This window comes from Sciurus carolinensis, chromosome 9, assembly GCF_902686445.1.
Source record: "Sciurus carolinensis chromosome 9, mSciCar1.2, whole genome shotgun sequence".
Lineage (NCBI taxonomy): Eukaryota > Metazoa > Chordata > Mammalia > Rodentia > Sciuridae > Sciurus > Sciurus carolinensis.
In genome coordinates this window covers 22,380,099-22,397,496 of record NC_062221.1, presented here as the reverse complement: position 1 = coordinate 22,397,496, position 17,398 = coordinate 22,380,099, and the positions used below count along the sequence as shown (strand labels likewise).

At 41.3% G+C, this 17,398-nt stretch overlaps 1 protein-coding gene across 5 annotated transcripts; it reads left to right on the top strand.

The window, feature by feature from the left end:
• The first annotated feature begins 101 nt into the window (after nucleotides 1-101).
• Cdv3 (CDV3 homolog) lies at nucleotides 102-16,439 on the top strand. Of its 5 annotated transcripts, none has more exons than XM_047564860.1 (5): nucleotides 102-750; nucleotides 1,454-1,530; nucleotides 9,883-10,025; nucleotides 12,793-12,946; nucleotides 14,112-16,439. In XM_047564860.1, the coding sequence occupies exons 1-5, from the start codon at nucleotides 484-486 to the stop codon at nucleotides 14,260-14,262; spliced, it is 792 nt and encodes a 263-aa protein (XP_047420816.1). In that variant the 5' UTR covers nucleotides 102-483; the 3' UTR covers nucleotides 14,263-16,439. The 5 variants fall into 5 exon arrangements, with proteins under 5 accessions (XP_047420816.1, XP_047420815.1, XP_047420818.1 ...); XM_047564859.1 differs by having other exon boundaries at nucleotides 111-750; nucleotides 12,787-12,946; XM_047564862.1 differs by lacking the exon at nucleotides 14,112-16,439 and adding an exon at nucleotides 13,377-13,462 and having other exon boundaries at nucleotides 112-750; nucleotides 12,787-12,946.
• The last annotated feature ends 959 nt before the right edge of the window (nucleotides 16,440-17,398 follow it).

Sequence of the window (17,398 nt, the reverse complement as noted above, 5' to 3'; positions counted from 1 at the left end):
GCCCCTCGGCTTGCCCACAACGGCGGGCGGAGCTAAGTACGCAGGCGCGGGCGCTGCCTCTCTCTGCTGGAGGCCCGCCCTCCCTCCTCCCCCCCTCCCCTCCCCATCCCCTCTCCCCTCCTCTCCCGGCCTGCGCGCGCGTCTTCCTCCAGCACGCGCCGCCGCTAGCTTAGCACTCTTGCTGGAGCCTCTGGCCTGCGCGTTCCTTTTCCCCGCGGCTGTGGAGCAGGCGGGATCTTGCCCCGCCGTCGCGGCAGCCCGGGCGAGTTCAGGCAGGGGCACGCGAGCCCCCGGGCGGAGCGTACCACCGCTCAACAGCACGCGGGGGGAGCCGCTCGCCCCGCCGCACACGCCTCGGCGACCCCGCGGGGCTGAGGCGTCGGCGCGCCCGGCAGCGTGAGCGCAGAGCCGGCCTCGACCCCGAGCTGCGAGCGGCCGCGCCCGCCGCCGGCCCCACCCATCCGGGCCGACGAGGCCGCGGCCATGGCCGAGACGGAGGAGCGGAGCCTGGACAACTTCTTTGCCAAGAGGGATAAGAAGAAGAAGAAGGAGCGGAGCAGCAGGGCGGTGAGCGCCGCAGGCGCAGCGGGCAGCGCGGGCGGGAGCAGCGAGGCGACGGGCGGCGGGCCGGGCGCGGGGGCCAGGCCCGGCGACGGCGGGGCCACAGGCTCAGGGTCCCGGCCGGGCGATGGAGGGACCGCAGGCACGGGGGCCCCGGGCCCCGGGGCCGCCACCAAGGCCGTGACGAAGGTGAGGGGCCGGGAGGCGGTCACTGGGGCGCGGGCCGCGCGCTCGGCCCCATGTGCTCGCCCCCGCCTGCCCGGGGAGGCGTCCGGGAGGGGCCGCGGGGCCCGGCGCGGGCGGACGGGCGCGGAGCCGGCCACGTGACGTGGGCTTCCCACGTCGGGCCGGGCTCGCCAGAACCCGGACCCCCAGACGCCGCCCTGCGGTGCCCGGACCCAGGCGGCAACTCTTCTGGGGCACTTGGTTTGGGACCGCAGTGCTCAGCACGGCAGCGTTTATCGAGTGACGTCTGCTCCGAGTAATTTGGTGTCTTGACTTCATTCACCCCAGTAGTTGTGGCTGAATTTTGTCTTTTAACATGTTAAGTCGCATTTGTGGCAGCTCTGTTGGCATGACTTGGTCCCTAAGCTGGTCCAAAAAAAAAAAAAAAAAAAAAAAAAAGTCACGGCCACATTGAGTTAAAATTTAGTTGTGGAATTACTATTGATTTCTTCACTCGGCTTTTCCTAGTTACTCCAACAGCTCTCCTGCAGAACCCGGCGGCAGTAAGGGTGTTAGGCGACTAGGCACGCCACAAAATCCAGCAAGGATTTGGGCCAGAAAATGAGTCTATGATTACTTGGGGTTCCAGCGCTTTTCAGAGTCTGATATTTGCTTAGTTGTATGTTTCCAAAGAGCTTTAATTGATCAGATGTTATTTCTTTAACAGGACGAAGATGAATGGAAAGAATTTGAGCAGAAAGAGGTTGATTACAGCGGACTCAGAGTTCAGGCAATGCAGATAAGGTACGGTGTGATTACAAATGGGTTCTTATAATCTTATTTAGCATATTGGGCACAGGTTTGGTTTTTCTTCCCCAAAGTAACATCATAGTATACCTTGTACTTTAGATGTGCCGATTAGAACTGTAATGGATTATGTCTATTCTTCCCCTGTGAAGGCAGTCTCTTGTGTATGTTCATCAAATTAGCTGCTGGTTCTAAAATCCTATGAGAGTTTGCTTACTCCAGTTCTGATTAGGTCGTTTTATGTGAGGCAACCAAAATGAATTTTGTCCTTTCAAAATTGACTTTTAATATTAAAAAAAAACTTAGGTTTTTTTTTGTTGTTGTTGTTTCAGATATAACATGTTTTTCAGTGTCTCTGTAGTATGCTAGTTGAAGTGTGGGGTACTTACAGAAAGTACAGATTTTGTATTCACACAGTGAAACCATCCTGTATGTTGGCACCGAGGTCAAAAAATTGAACAAAGTGTGCTTTTGTGGGGGGACGGTTACCAGGGGTGCTTAACTACTGAGCCACCTCCCCATCCTTATTTTGAGACAAAATCTGTGTTGCTTAGGTCCTTGCTGAGTTGCTGAGGCTGGCTTTGAACTTGTGATCCTCCTGTCTCAGCCTCCAGAGCTGCTGGGATTACAGGAGGTGTGCCACTGTGTCTACTTAGGTGTGCTATTTTTAAAGTTCAAGAAAACAGTAATTTATAAAAATTGGATTGGTTGGCTGAAGGGTTTGAAATTAATAACATTTTATCAAGTCCAGTCTCTGGTAGTTAGTTTTGGGTTTATGTTAAATAAATGTCATATTTTGAGGGGTTTGTAAAGTAGGGGGAAAGGGTGAATATGTGGTTCTGTTGCTTCTCTCCCTTGGTTGTGGGGATTGAACATAGGTGCTTTATCACTGAGCTACACTCTTGCCTTCCTCCTTCCTTTCTTCCTTTTTTTGGAAACAGTTTTACTAAGTTGCTGAAGGTGATTCTCCTGCCTCAGCTTCCCTTGAATAACCTCTTTTTAAAACCAGGCTAATTTTTTTATTTGTTTAATAGCTGCCACAGTCACACATTAATTTCTTTAGTTGTTAAATCATTTTGTGGGGCTGGGGAGATAGCTCAGTTGGTAGAGTGCTTGCCTTGTAAGCACAAGGCCCTGAGTTCGATCCCCAGCACCCCCCAAAAAAAAAAAAGAAAAGAAATCATTTTGTGAGATTAACCGAGGCAAAACCTGAGTGATGGAAACTTTGAGAAAGTATGTCTTTTCTACTTTTTGAGATTGCTATGTAGTAGTATTGAGTAGAAGTGATTAGCGTGGAGTTTTGAATTCCATTCCTTCATGTTTTACATGTTTTTGGAGCGGAATGGTTTGGAAAATATCCCTGTTCCTGTTTTTCTTTCTCCTGGGGCTTGACCTGTAGAAATGGAGAGGATTGTGAGCTCTTCTATCCTTTAAGGTTGTGGAGCTGCCTCTGTTTGTGGCTACTGTTCTGTAGTAACATTAGCTCTTCTTGGTCTGCCATTCCTGACTACAGGTTCTGGAAGTCTTGTATGACAAGGGGGATAGCATTTGGTATATTGACTTACTAAGCAGGAGTAGCACTCAGAAGGGAAGTTTCAGGTTCACTGAATATCAGAAATTGATTTTGTTAAATTAAAGAGAAGATTTAAACTAAACCAGAGTTTTTCTGTCTGCTAGATTGAACTCAGGGCCTTGCACATACTGGGCAAATGCTGTACTACCGAGCTACACCCCTAACCCTACTTTTTTTGTTGGGTATTGGGGATCGAACTCAGGGGCACTCAATCACTGAGCCACATCCCCAGCCCTATTTTGTAATCTGTTTAAAGACAGGGTCTCAGTGAGTTGCCTAGTGCCTCACTGTTGCTGAGGCTGGCTTTGAACTCAAGATCCTCTTCTCTCAGCCTCCTGAGCCACTGGGATTACAGGCAGGCCTGGCCCAGCCCTACTTTTTAACTTAAGAGACAGAATCTTACTGTGTTGCTTAGGCAGAACCTGAATTCCTGGTTCAAGTGATTCTCCTATCTTTTGACTATTCTTGATGGTAAAATATTTCTTAAATAACTTAGGCATAAGTAAGTCTCAGCTAGTACGTGTGTTTGGAATTCTGCTTGACTTGAAGTAGACATTTTTATATTTTTGTTTTTCATTATTCTTAGCATCTAATCATTGCCCCAAGGTGGCCATCCTAGTGGCTAGGTCTTCTGCTAATCTAACCTTGAAAAATCACTCCCTTTTCACAAGCTGCTTTTGAGAGTCCTTATAGAAACTGTGGAGTTTAGGGTCTTTTTATTCCCATTACCCTCATAAATCATGCAGTAAGGTGGAGCATAAAAACTTTCAGAAGGGCTCATGCTGTGGTTCATCAGTGGAGCCCTTGCCTCACTTGGGTGAGGCACTGGGTTCGATCCTCAGCACCATGTAAAAATAAATAAAATAAAGGTACTGTGTCCATCTACAACTAAAAATATTTTAAAAGAGCTTCCAGAAAAGAGTTGAGGGTAAGAAACATATGAGGTTTTTAATAATAATGACTAAACTTTGTGCCTTCTGTACATACAGAGTATTCTTGTAAACTTTGTGTTAAATGTTGATAGCTGGATTAGGGGTGTAGTGCAGTGGTAGAGTGCTTGCCTAGCATTCATGAAGCCCTGGTTCAATAAGATGGAAGTTCTAAGGAAAAAAACATTGGCTCATAGGTAAGTGGGAATTAGATTCTACTCAACATAAATAAGATAGAGATGATTATGAGGCAAACGGGGACTTTTTGGGAAAGACAAATCAGGGTTTGCATCTTAACCTCTGCTACTCTGTGACTTAATACTTGTATGCTCTTGGACACATTTTTTGTTTTTGTTTTACAGTACTAAGTTTTGAACCAGGAGCATTGAGCTACATCTTCAGTTCCTTTTTTATGTTTTATTTTGAGACATGGTCTCACTAAGTTGCTGAGGGTCTCACCAAATTGCTGGGGCTGACCTTGAATTTGGACCCCTTCTGCCTCAGTCTCCTCAGTGTCTGGGTTACAGGCATGTGCCACTGAACCCATCTCATAGTGCTTTTGGGTGTTGGTTCTTATCTGCAAAGCTGAGACTACTTAGTATATTAGGATTTCATTGACAGAGTGTTTGTAAAATAACCGGACACTAGTAAATTAGCATGCTTTTCCTTTTGTCAAGATAAGTATGTATTTTAAAGGAAAATGATCAGTACCAGCAAACTGGTTTACCTACCAACTTAAGTACTGAAAATATTTAACATATCAAAACTAGTTATTCTTAATTTGAGGTCAGATCATTTTAGACAGTTCTTGGGAGAGAAACCATTGGATGATTATAAAAGTGACTGGTGAGCTTGAATGATTGGTTAATTGTAGACTTCTAAAATGGATTTTGAGGAGAAAGAAAGGTCTCTTTAATTTTTGAGTTCCAAGAATGTTGCACATTTGTCATGTTTCAATATAGGATTGAGTCCTTGGAGTCTCCAGTGGTTCTCTAAGAATCTTCTTGAGACATCTACATTTTTAAACCGATAGTTTAGAGCTGGTCAGTTTGTACTTTATTTTATTTATATTTTTTTTTTTGCGATGTCGGGGATTGAACCCAGGGCCTTGTGCTTGTAAGGCAAGCACTTTACCAACTGAGCTATATCCCCAGCCCCCAGGTTGTACTTTAAAGAGAAGAAATTGTTCCTGAATCCATGTTGGAGTCATTGTAGTAAATATTTATGTGACTGTTGTGTGCCAGGCATAAAAGTGGTCTGTTTGGGGTTATAAAAATGTGTTCTGATAGATGCCAGTAGGTAATTTCAAAGAAATATGCCACCAAGTAAATTTTAGAAGAGTTTGGGGATGTAGCTCAGTGGTATAACTTTTACTTGGCATGCATGAGCCCTGGGTTCAATCCCCAGTATAAAAAAAAAAAGCTTCAAAGAGATGAGATGTGCAGGGTGCTGTGGGGCATATAGGAGAGATACTTTATGTACCAGGAAGGAGTCAGGAAAAATATCCTTGGATGAAGTGCAGTGATATTTCATGTCTCAAGGCCAGGAATAGATCACGAAGCATTTTTGCTTCCCGTTTTACTGTGTAACAGTGGGTACAATAGGGACAAGCCTTTGGAGATGCCCAGCTTTCCAGCCGCTTGGTCAGGTCTTTGTTTCAGCTGCTTCCCCCTAGTGTTGGGGAATGGGACTTGGATTGAATGGTCATGTTATGTCTGGTGAATTGGAGGAAAATGTTCTGTCCTTTATATTGATCATCTATACTAAGGAAATTGAGTTTCTTAAATCTCAAAATAGAGAAAATTTCCATGTTGTAACTCAGATGTGAAAAGGATGAAATGCAACATGAGGCAAAGTGAAAGAATGGACTCTGGAGTCCTTTTGTAGTCTGCTGCTTTAGAGTACTTAAATGTCTGAGTGTCAGCTTTCCTGTGTGGCCACTGCCTTGGTGTTAATATGAAGTTGGTAGAATGCTGCCTGCACAGGAACTAGTTGGTAATGTTTCTTTTCTAGCATTGGGATTCCTCTTAGCCTGCCGACTTAATGCATTTAAGACAGGATTGTGTTTAAAAGCAAAATGTGACTGTTGAGAGAAACTTGATTTGGGTCAAAAACTGCATTTTAGCCTAATTATCTATTGTGGAAGTAAATGCAACGTGTTTCTGGTTCTGACTGGCATTTGGAGAGTTGACTGACACTTTCTGAAATATGCAAATAGGAAAATGTAATAGGCTATATAAATAACTTCTACTTTGCCTCTAGTACTGTGGCATTTAGAATAGTCTTTTTTAGCATTTCTGGGCATTAGTTCCTTCATCTAACAGATACAGGATCCTTTTGGAGGTGGTGGGGGGCGACTGGTTATTAAACCCAGGGGTGTTTTACCACTGAGCAACATCTCCAGTTCTGTATTTTTTATTTTGAGATAGATCATTAACATCCTGAGGCCACCATCAAACTTGTGATGCTCCTGCCTCAAACAGGAGGCATGTGCCACATGCCTGGTTAAAATAAAGGATCTTGATTGGACTATTTCCAGTGTTTAGTTTACCTAATACTTTATAATCTTAACACAAAATATTATGTTGTCTTAGATGCCTTTTGTTAAAGAAAACAACTTTTACTTGAATTGCTATTCATCTATCAAACCAAATTTTTTCTTGAACATTTTAGTTAGAAAAATAATATACTTGTTTTTAGACTATTTTAGCAAATATAAGAGCATAGAGAAATGTATAAAAATTATTCATAATCCCTTCTGCTCAAGGATAATCAGTGTTAAAAGGTTTTTGCTTTTCGGTTGAAGATTTATTTCAAACTAATAATTTCAATACCAGTTACCAAATATTAAATGGGAAATATAATTTAGAATAATATGTACGTATACATACACATATATTTGAATAGTGGTGATTAAGTGCATTGGTGAGTTAACTGCTGTTTCAAGATTGAAATGAGCAACTGAAAGCTGTGACCGTTAGGGTATTTAAAAGCATGACAGTGCCACGACAGTCTGTGTAGTCTTCACGAGTCTACGGGTTGGATCGTTAAGGCATTACTAGTCATTTGTAGCTGGGCAGATAGCACCTGTGCTTTTACCCTTGAATGAAGCAAATAATATCACAAAGGAATTACATTGGAATAGCTTCAAAAGTGGTTTTTAAAAAATCTTTTGGGGATGATTCTTGTGTTTGGATACCACTAGTTAGAATCCTGGATAAATCATTACCTTCCTGTCCTTACTTGGTTATTCATGAGATTTAATAAGCTGCAGGGACATGCTATCTGGCATTCATTTTTTTTTAAATCCCTTTCAAAAGCATATGTGTTCAATTGTACATAGTGGCACATGCCTATACTTGGCTACTTACGAGGCTGAGGCAGGAGTAGTACAAGTTTGAGGCCAGGCTGAGCAACTTAGCAAGACCTGTCTCAAAATTATGCACTAAATGTTTTTGTGTTTCTGTTAGGTATACAGATGATGATTTAGTAAGGTACTGGTTTATATGACATGAACATTCCTTCCACAGAAGGCTAGGCCCACCATCATTTTAAATGGCTGCGTAGGACTCCATTATGCATTCATAAACAAGGGAAAACTGTAGAGTGCCTTGGCTGTGGTTGTCATTTTTTCTTCCTCAGATACAGTCTTAAGTGCAGACTTGAAGATAAAGCTGTTCTTCCTACCCTTGTTAATTGCCATCCTTGACTTCTAAATACTGGCATCACCTCTGGTTGATGGGCACTTCACTTGATGCTCCCCCTATCTTTGAAGTTTTCTTCAAAGTATCTTTAAAGGGGCCTATTAAACTGGACAAGAAATTTGTCTTAGAGCCAGGATGTATCTTGTTTTAATAGAAGTGGAGGGAATGTATCCTTAATGTCCTTAGGTAGAAGCCAGGAGTGGCTGTCATGTTCCCAAGGACACACAAAAGGTCAGGGTGGAGGTCATCTCTACCATGTTGTGGCCATAATAATAATTGTGGATTAGATATTAGATACCAGAAGGAGAAAATGTCTAAGGGACAGAGAACCTCAGGGAATAGCTATTGTTTTTCATGGGAAGAGGGAAAGATAGGATGGCAAATGAGACTGAGAAGCTGAGGACCTGAGAAAAACCATCATTGTCATGAACAGGGAAAGTAGTACTCTCCCAGGTATATTATTAACATGGTCAAAGTTGCAGTGGGAAGATTGTTTTGTTTCTGACACAGGAGCTCTCTGAGTTGCTCAGGCTGACAGTGAATTCAGGATCCTGCTGCCTTGGCCTCCCAAGTTGCTTAAGATTACAGGCATGCATTGCCCCCCCTGGCCTGCGAAAGGAAGTTTGAGCAGTTACTGTACTGAGTATTGTTGTTGTCAAGCCAGCTGTAGAGAGACAAGATATGTGTACTTGATAATTTTAGAACATTCAAGTTTACATAAAATGGTAGTAATTCAGCAACAGGAAAGATAAAGATACTTGAAGAAATTGTAGATTCTGATTCAAGTCAGTTCAAGAGTAAAGTAATAAAAATTGACATTAAAAAAAACATTGTAGTTGGGAGCACTGACACACGTACCCTTTATTCCACCATTCAGGAGGCTGAGTCAGTAGGGAGGATCCTTTGAGTCCAGGAGTTTGCAGCCATCCTGGGCAACACATTGAGACCCAGTTACAAAAAAAGAACATTGTAAACAGTCTTAGAATGGTTTAGATAACATTGAGGGTATCCTTTTACTTATAAGAACCTATGAACTGAAGTTGGAGTTTTTGTATTTTCCTTTTATAACAGTGACAGATACATGTTTGATGTTAGGGGACTAGTTCTTTTGGATTCCATGTGTCAGATTTTAGAGGCTGGAACTAATGAGATCTTTAACTCTGATGTGAACCCTGGACATAGTCTTGCTTTCCTCTATTGGAATGAGGATTTTCATTCTGAGAGTATTTTGTAATATGCTAAAGAGTTAACAAATAAGCCAGGCCTGTTAGCCCATGCCTCTAATCCCAGCAGCTTGGAAGGCTTAGACAGGAGGATCATAAGTTCAAAGCCAGCCTCAGCAACTTATCAAGATCCTATCCCAAAATTTAAAAAAATAAAAGGGCTGGGATGTGGCTCAGTGCTTAAGTGCTCCTGGGTTCAATCTCTGGAACCTAAATAAATAAGCAAAATCACATTTTTCAGAATCCTTTATCTGCTCACTAAAAATACATTTGGCATAAATGCTAATTTGTGTACTTGGGTACTAGAAAAATCTTACAGTTGTGCATTCAACCCTTCAGGTCACCCTTTTCTCTGCATTTCAGGTTATGTCAACTTCTCTTGTCAGTTGGAGTTCTGCACTTTAGACTGAACTCCCACAAATAATCATGCAACTGTTATACAGGCATACCAGTGTGTTAAAATTTAAAAAAATTTTTTTTAAAAATTTTTTTGCTGTGCTGGGAATTGAATCCAGGACTTTGTGCTTGCTAGACAAGAGCTCTACCATTGAGCTGCATCCCCAGCCCGTTTATTTATTTATTTGGGTACTAGGATTGAACCTGGGTTGTTGTGGTGTTTTGTTTTTAACCACTGAGCTATACCCTCATCCCTTAAACTTTTTCATTTTGAGACAGGGTCTTGCCAGATTGCCAGGGCTGGCCTTGAACTTCAGCTTTTTTAGGAGTGAATCCTTTTTCACATGAAGTCAAGCAGTAGCATTAGTATTAGTAGTATCTATAAAACAGATAAAATTTTCTATTCACTTTACACCCCTTTTTATCTTCAGATACACAGAAAAGCATAGTTACAACTAAGGATTTGGACTGATGTTTTTCTCAGTGGTTCTTTAATTGAATTCACTTGTTTGCTTTTCCAATAGTGAAAAGGAAGAAGATGACAATGAAAAGAGAGAAGATCCAGGAGATAACTGGGAAGAAGGTGGCGGAGGTGTTGGTGTAGAAAAATCTTCAGGTCCCTGGAATAAAACAGCTCCGGTACAAGCACCTCCTGCTCCAGTAGTTGGTAATCTTACCATTTCTGTTTTAGGAGATGTCTCATTTGTGTATAATTTTACATGTGGTCTCTGCTCAATTAAATATATGTGTGTGATAGGGTTAAGAGCAGTGGTGTTTCTTTCCATTCCTGGCAGAGGGGATTTGTATATGTCTCTAAAGATTTTTAAGTCCTTAATAGGTAGAAATTGGAAATTAAGAGACATTTCTGTGGGCTACTAAATTTTATTTATTTACTTTTAATTTTTGTGTTTTAACAGTGCTGGGAATTGAACCCAGTACATGCTTAATTAGCAAGTGCTCTGCCTCTGAGCTACCCACCTAACTTTGCCATCATTTTTTATGTGGATTACTGAAGTAGCACTTCTCTTGTCTGCTTGCTTCTACCCACACTTCTCCCACTTCCAGCACAGCATCCAGTTCCTTTTAAAATACATCAGAGCATATCACTACGCTGGTTAGAAACCTTCAAAGGCCTCCCTGCTGATTCATAGTAGAAGCTAAAGTTATCAATGACTTACAAAGCTGTGCGTCTGCCTTCTGATCTTACTTTTTACAAACTTGATCCTCGTTGATGCTGCTCCTTGGAGACACTGGACATACTGATACTTAAGGCCCTCTCTACTGTGTGTTCAGTCTGGAATTCTCTTTCCTTTCTGTTAGGAATCTGCAAGCTTTCTGTACAGGGCCAGATAGTAACTAAGGTAGGGTTGAGGGCTGTGCAGGCTCATATGTGGTGGCTTAGCTCTGCTGCTGGAGCTGTGTTCTTACAGAACTTTACAGAATTGCTTTGCTGGTTTTCCAGTGCTAGCTCTGTATGCTTGCTCTGCACTTGCTGTCAAGTCTTGGCTTAATTTATCACCCTCCCCACCCTCCCCCAACCTTATTTAAGAGCTCCTCCTGACACTACCACCTTACCCACCTACTTAGTTTTTAGTATAGTACCTAACTCTTCGTATTTGTTTCCTCCCTCTAGAATACCACTGTCTAATAGAATTTTTGCAGTGATGGAATAGCACTGTGTGCTACAGTGGTCATTCACCACATGTGACTTGTTGAGTACTTAAAGTGTGGCTGATTGGGAGGAACTAAATTTATTTCATTTCACTTAAGTAGTTATGTGTGGCTAATGGTTCAAATAATAAGGTTTGTGAATTATTTTTGTTCTGTTAATGTTTGTATCCTGAGTACAGCTTAGGTACTAAGTAAATAATGTATAAGTTTTCACTCACATAATCAAAGACTGCAAAAAAAAAAAAAAAAAAAAAACAGTAACCCTTTTATAGTAGTATTCATATGGCTACTGTGTGTGGTGGCACGCGCCTGTAATCCCAGTGAGGGAGACCGAGGCAGGAGATTTGCAAATTCAAAGCCAGTCTAAGCAATTTAGTGAGACCCTGTCTCAATAAAAAGAACTAGGGAAGTGTTTCATTGGTTAAGTGCCCTTGGGTTCCATCCCAGTATGCTCCCCCAACCAAAAAAAAAAAAAAAAAAAAAAAAAAGATTTCTAAGTTAAATGACTATATTATGTTTCAGCCAGTAAATGATGATATCAGTGTTTGTTTGAAATTAGGGAGCAGGGTTTATTGTGCTGGGGCTGTATTGCACAGCCTCATACATAGTAGGTATAAGTGCTCTGCCACTAAGCTACACTGCCAAGACAAAATTAACTTTTTAAAAGGTGGCAAACATGAAGATAACACTTTATGTACATATTGAGGGTGGGGGTAGGAGAGATAGGGAAAACCTGTGTTCCTATAATGTTAACTATAGTGGAAGATTTTGGGCTACTCAGCTGCTTAATTTTTTCCTATGTTTTCAAAGGGGGAAAGAAAAGGCAAGAACCTTAAAAATCATTGTGGAGGAGGATTAAATAAGGATATCTAGTTCATTCTTTTTTATTATAACGTTTAGAGTTTTAAGGAAGTGATCTTTCACATTTACTAATCGGAAACTGAGGACTATAGTAGTCATTCTGAAAGGTAGTCCCAGGACCAGTGAATTCTTTCCCATATCCCAGAATGAAGCTTATAGAACTTGTTTACATAAAGAGTTAAAATTGTACACAGAAGTTGTCTTTCCTTTGGAGATGGCCTGCGTTTTCCCTTCAAGTTGTATCTACTTTTCCTAAATAAGCCTGTTTATATCTTTGGGAGAAAAAGATGGCACATGGAAAAGTTAAAACCAAAAGGACTGAGTTCAATCCCCAGTTTGGAAAGAGAAAACAAACAAAAAAAAACTACCCTAGAAAGGTAGAAATTTATTTTTACTTTGAAACGTTTCCTCAAGCTGGGTGCAATGGCATGTGCCTGTATTCCCAGCAGCTAGGGAGGCTGAGGCAGGAGGATTGCAGTTTTGAATCCAGTCTTGCAACTTAGCAAGATCCTAACCCAAAATTAAAAAAAATAAAAAGGGCTGGGGATGTTGCTCATTGGTTAAGTACCATTGGGTTTAATCCCTGGTACCAAAAAAAAGGGATTAGGGTGGTAGACAACTTGCCTAGCATGTGTGAGGCCCTGGGTTCAATTCTTAGCACCACATAAAAATAAAGATCCATCAACAACTACACACACACACACACACACGTGTTTGTGTTTTTTTTTTTTTTTTTTTAATTTTTTTTCCTCAAATAACTTGTTGTCTGGTACAGAGACCCTTTCCATGTCAAGGGTTGCTTTTTTCCATAATTGTTAAATGGTTGTGCATGCAGGAATAGATTATTAAAACACTGTATATTTAAATGATTTCTCTAAGATATTACAAAATATTAGTTACAGAAACCCCAGAACCAGCAATGACTAGTGGTGTGTATAGGCCTCCTGGGGCCAGGCTAACCACAACAAGGAAAACACCACAAGGACCACCAGAAATATACAGCGACACACAGTTCCCATCCCTGCAGTCCACTGCCAAGCATGTAGAAAGCCGAAAGTAAGTACTTTACTTATTGCATTTTATGTGGGCTCTCTGGTTCTGCTCAGGGAGTGGGGTGTAAGAGATAATGAAAACCCACTTGCAGGAGAATACTCCCTGCTGGTAAAACCCAGGCTGCCACTGACAAGCAGCTGAGAACCAGGGTGGGACTAGATGTCCAGAAGGGAGGCCTGGGATAAGGGCCCTGGAAAGAGCAAAGGGGAAGAGCGCTAAAGACACTTTGCTGTCTGCCAAAGACTCTTTGATACCTGATTTGTTTCATGGTGATGACAAGCCTCATTTAAAATTCTGTATACATACATTATTACTGGCTATATTCCTTATAATATGAAAACGGCAGTATTTCATTGTATTTCCCAGTAAGTGTGAATAGATGAAAGATGTTGACATTTATAAATCTAATATTAAAATAATCTTATTTCAGCAGGTACTTAAAATGAATGCTACCTGGAGTTAATGACCACATATGGCACATCTACATCTTATTTAGGGACATGAATTTTAAAAAATAAATAAAAAATGGGAAGAAATGTAAATGACATCAGATGGAAATTTTTTTTTGGGTGGCTTTTAAAGTAAATCCCAGCCTTTTCGCCTCTTTGAGAGCACAGCTGGCTTGAATTTAAACCTCCACTTGGACTTGCTCCTCTGCTGTGTCCTACAGAATGCGTAAAGGACTCTGGGAGGGGAGTGACTCACCACACACAGCTTTCTTTACCTGATCTAATCCGACCCCTCACAAACAGAAATGAGGAGAAATCATTGAATGATGAGAACTTTACTTGAATGAGAAAATTATTACCCTTACTTTATGCATAAATAAAGAGATGTATTGTCTACTAATTGCTAAATCTAGAAGTGAGTCCCAGGAGGAATGTCATTGCACAGCTTCTTTCCAGCTGTCTTCAAGTTGGTCTCCAAACAGGTTTTCAGTTAATACTATTCAGTAGATGGGACCATGGAGCGTCTGTACAGTATTACCTTTTCTGTTCAATTGAAGCCTTAAAATGGTTTGATAGAATTTTATATACCAATTCTCCTTTTCTGTCTCTCCCCAAGATTCTTTAGGGGTGGCCTTTCCCCCCCACCCCATCCCCAAGGAAGAATATTTTCAAAAAACCCTAGTGAAGAATATTTACTGATTACATTTCTTTTCCCTTAGGGATAAAGAAATGGAGAAGAACTTTGAAGTAGTAAGACACAAAAATAGAGGTAGGGATGAGGTTTCAAAAAACCAGGCCCTTAAACTTCAGCTAGACAACCAGTACGCTGTGCTTGAAAATCAGAAAAGCAGCCACACACAGTACAATTGAGGAATGGTCTTTGCTAACCCTTCTGAGGTAACTAGACCACAGCTAATCTCCATGAACCTTTCATCCGATCTGTGTTGGACCTACAGCAGCTGATACAGACCCCTCGATTTAAGTGGCCGACCCTGTTGCACTGTGGAAGTTTAAAGTGTCACAACTACTCTTTATGTATACTGGATTTAGGAGAGCTTCCATTGTTATATATAAGTGTGGACTAGATTCAGCAGTGTTATTTCATAATTGCTCTGCAAATACAAAAAAAACCAAAACCTGCAGCAGTGGTCATTTCAAAAATCTTTTTATGTTCAGATACTGAGCCTTCGTAAGGGTTGACTACCTCAGATTTGCTGCACTTATTGTGGACTTCATGTGGATCACAACTTCTGGATAAGAAGGTTACAGCTATTAAAGTGTCGATGTGAACCTTGAAACCAGCTCTACTGGATTCCTATCAGAAATCCTGCAGAAAGTCAGCCATCTGGGTTCTGATCTGCTGTTAAAGATGAAGATTTAAGTGACCTTAATTAACCTGTCCTGTGCCCCACCCTAAGGAATACTCTGTAGTAGGCTGTGGCTATATTATACTTCCTGGAACATGCCGCTCAAAAGAACTGTGTTCAGATCATCTGTGTAGGGGCGTGATTTATAATTTAAGTTTTTAGTTGTAGTCTGAGGTAACTACAAATGAAATTCAACCAAACTTGGGGCCACCAAGTGGGAAGAGGGGTGGGGGAGGGAATAATCTTGTTTCTCTTAGTAATTTTTTATTTGGATAGTGCTTTTTCTGTGTTCCACATTAAGGCCTTTTTTGCTTTGACTTGGAATAAGTTCTTTGACAGCATATTGCTTGGTTAGGTAAGTAACCTGAAATATGCATTAGAATTGTGAAATGTCTCCTGAATTTGCCAATCCCTAGAGTGGAACCAAATAGCCTTTGACATAAGGGGCAGTGAATGCTGGAGGCTCTACTTCAGGTGCTGCTAAAGCCTCCAATCAGGTCTAAATTGTACAGTACACTGCTGTGGAGAGCGGTTTCTGCTCAGGCTAAGGGAGTCACTGGCCTGTCTTTAAGAGTCAAGTGATGTAAGCAAAACCACCCACAACCCATTTAAGTGTCATGGGTCTTGTATGGTCATTGATAAGAGTTCCTTACATACTTGTGTCCAAATTTTTAAGGTAGTAAAACATTCTAAAGTTTCAGTGATTGTCCCTGCTAGCTCTGTTACCAGCCTTTTCATGTGTCTAATAGTGTTCATCTGGAAAGGCAGGGCAAAAGACAGTGATTGTAGCGCTTTTATTAATAATTACAGCTTAAGCTATCCAATAGTACTTAGTCCATAAAAGGGACTTGTGGAAGCTCCCCAGGATTACTGAAAAGTTTCTTTCCACCTAATGAGACAGTCTGGCAATTCCTAGTTTTATATCTTTGATTCAGTAGAAATATATGACCACTTGATGCAGAGTCTGGGTTTCTCTAATAAATCCACCCGCCAAAGGCAGGAGTTGCAGCCTTGCTACTGGCAAGCGTGAAGCACACGAGGGGAATGCAGCTGTCCTGGTAAGGGGGCATCCTCTGCTGGAGTTCAGTCTTGGTGAACGTCAGTGCAGGAATTGGACTTCTAGGAGGGCTACAGTGTCTCCTCACAGGACCTGCTACCACTTCTGGGCAATAATGTCGGTATTTGAGGTGGCAGGTAGGACGCCTGCCTTCTGATTTATTTGAATGAGTAGTTGAGTCATTCGGGGGGAGTAGGATGATTAAATGAGAAAAAAGATTCTTTGTTACACTGAAGACATGATTTGGGAGCCAAAAACCTTAACGAGTAATCTCTTGGAACTTGAGCCACATATTTTTTCCTTAAAGTATACATTTTCCCCACAAACTTTTGTTGGGTTATGTTGTTGAGGAATGAACTGAGATGAATATGAGGAGGTCTATTTAATGGCACACTGTACTGGAAATTTTGAAGACCTGCAGCAGATTTAAATTCCAACTCTTGTTAAAATTTTATAAAAGATTGTGAAATTCTCAAAATGCATATGAATCAAGTTTTAATATACTGTATGATGGGTGGATGAGGCTGTCCATTATACCATTTCCTTCTTTGGATTCTCAGGCATGGTTTGGCAGTGCAAGAACTCTGTAACATTAACAAATTCAATAAAAAGTAAATATATGAATCGTGGAGTGTGACAGTATTTATTCTAAACCCTTGACTAAACTGTCTTGGGAAATGGTGAATTAAGGCTGTGCCTCCTCGCTGTGGGAGTGTCCTTGTGTTGGAGGAATGCATGCAGAATACTCGATGGGGAACGAAAATGGCTGCAAACCCATGATAAATGGTCTTTATCTTTGCAAAAGTACTGAAATCTATTTGTCTCTTGGAATATTAAATGTTACATTACGGCAAGGAAATCTTCATTCTAGACACTGCAGATTTGAGGCTTTACTTGAAACAAATATTTCTTAAGAGCAGCAATTTTAAATTTCAGAGGGTTAGTTTATATTACCTAAATTTTTAAACCACATTGCATTTTTGGTCATTTTTGGTAATAAGTATTTAAATGTTTGTTACTGGGGATCAAACCCAGGGGTGCTCTATTAAACACTTGAGTTAGGACGATCTTGCTAAGTTGCTGAGGCTGACCTTGAACTTGATCCTCCTGCCTTGTGCATCTGGCTTTGTTGATTTGATCCTACTCCGTTGAAGCTTTTTTCTTGTCCATCCTATTTAAAATAGAATGTACAGAAACTCAAACTTCCTGAGTTTCCCTCCTCTTTCCCCATAACCCCCCAGCCACCTTAAAAAGGACAGTTTATGTAGTTCTTAGCATGTTCTGAAGGATGTGCAGTCACCTTCACTCTTCATTCCCCAGTGTTTGTATCACTCACTCCAGAAAGATTCACCTGTCAACTCCCAAGTCCCCCAGCCTCAGGCAACGGTGAATTTTTCAGTTTTCCTAGTCTGGATATGACATCAGTTTTAAAGGACTAGCATGGTTTCCAGACTTGCCCATGTTGTGTTATAGCATGTATCGGTTAAGTGTTTTAAGTCAATTCTATGAGTATACCTTGTTTAATTATACATTCCTGGGTTGATGGATGTTGGCTGTTTTTCATTTTATTACGATCAGTTTT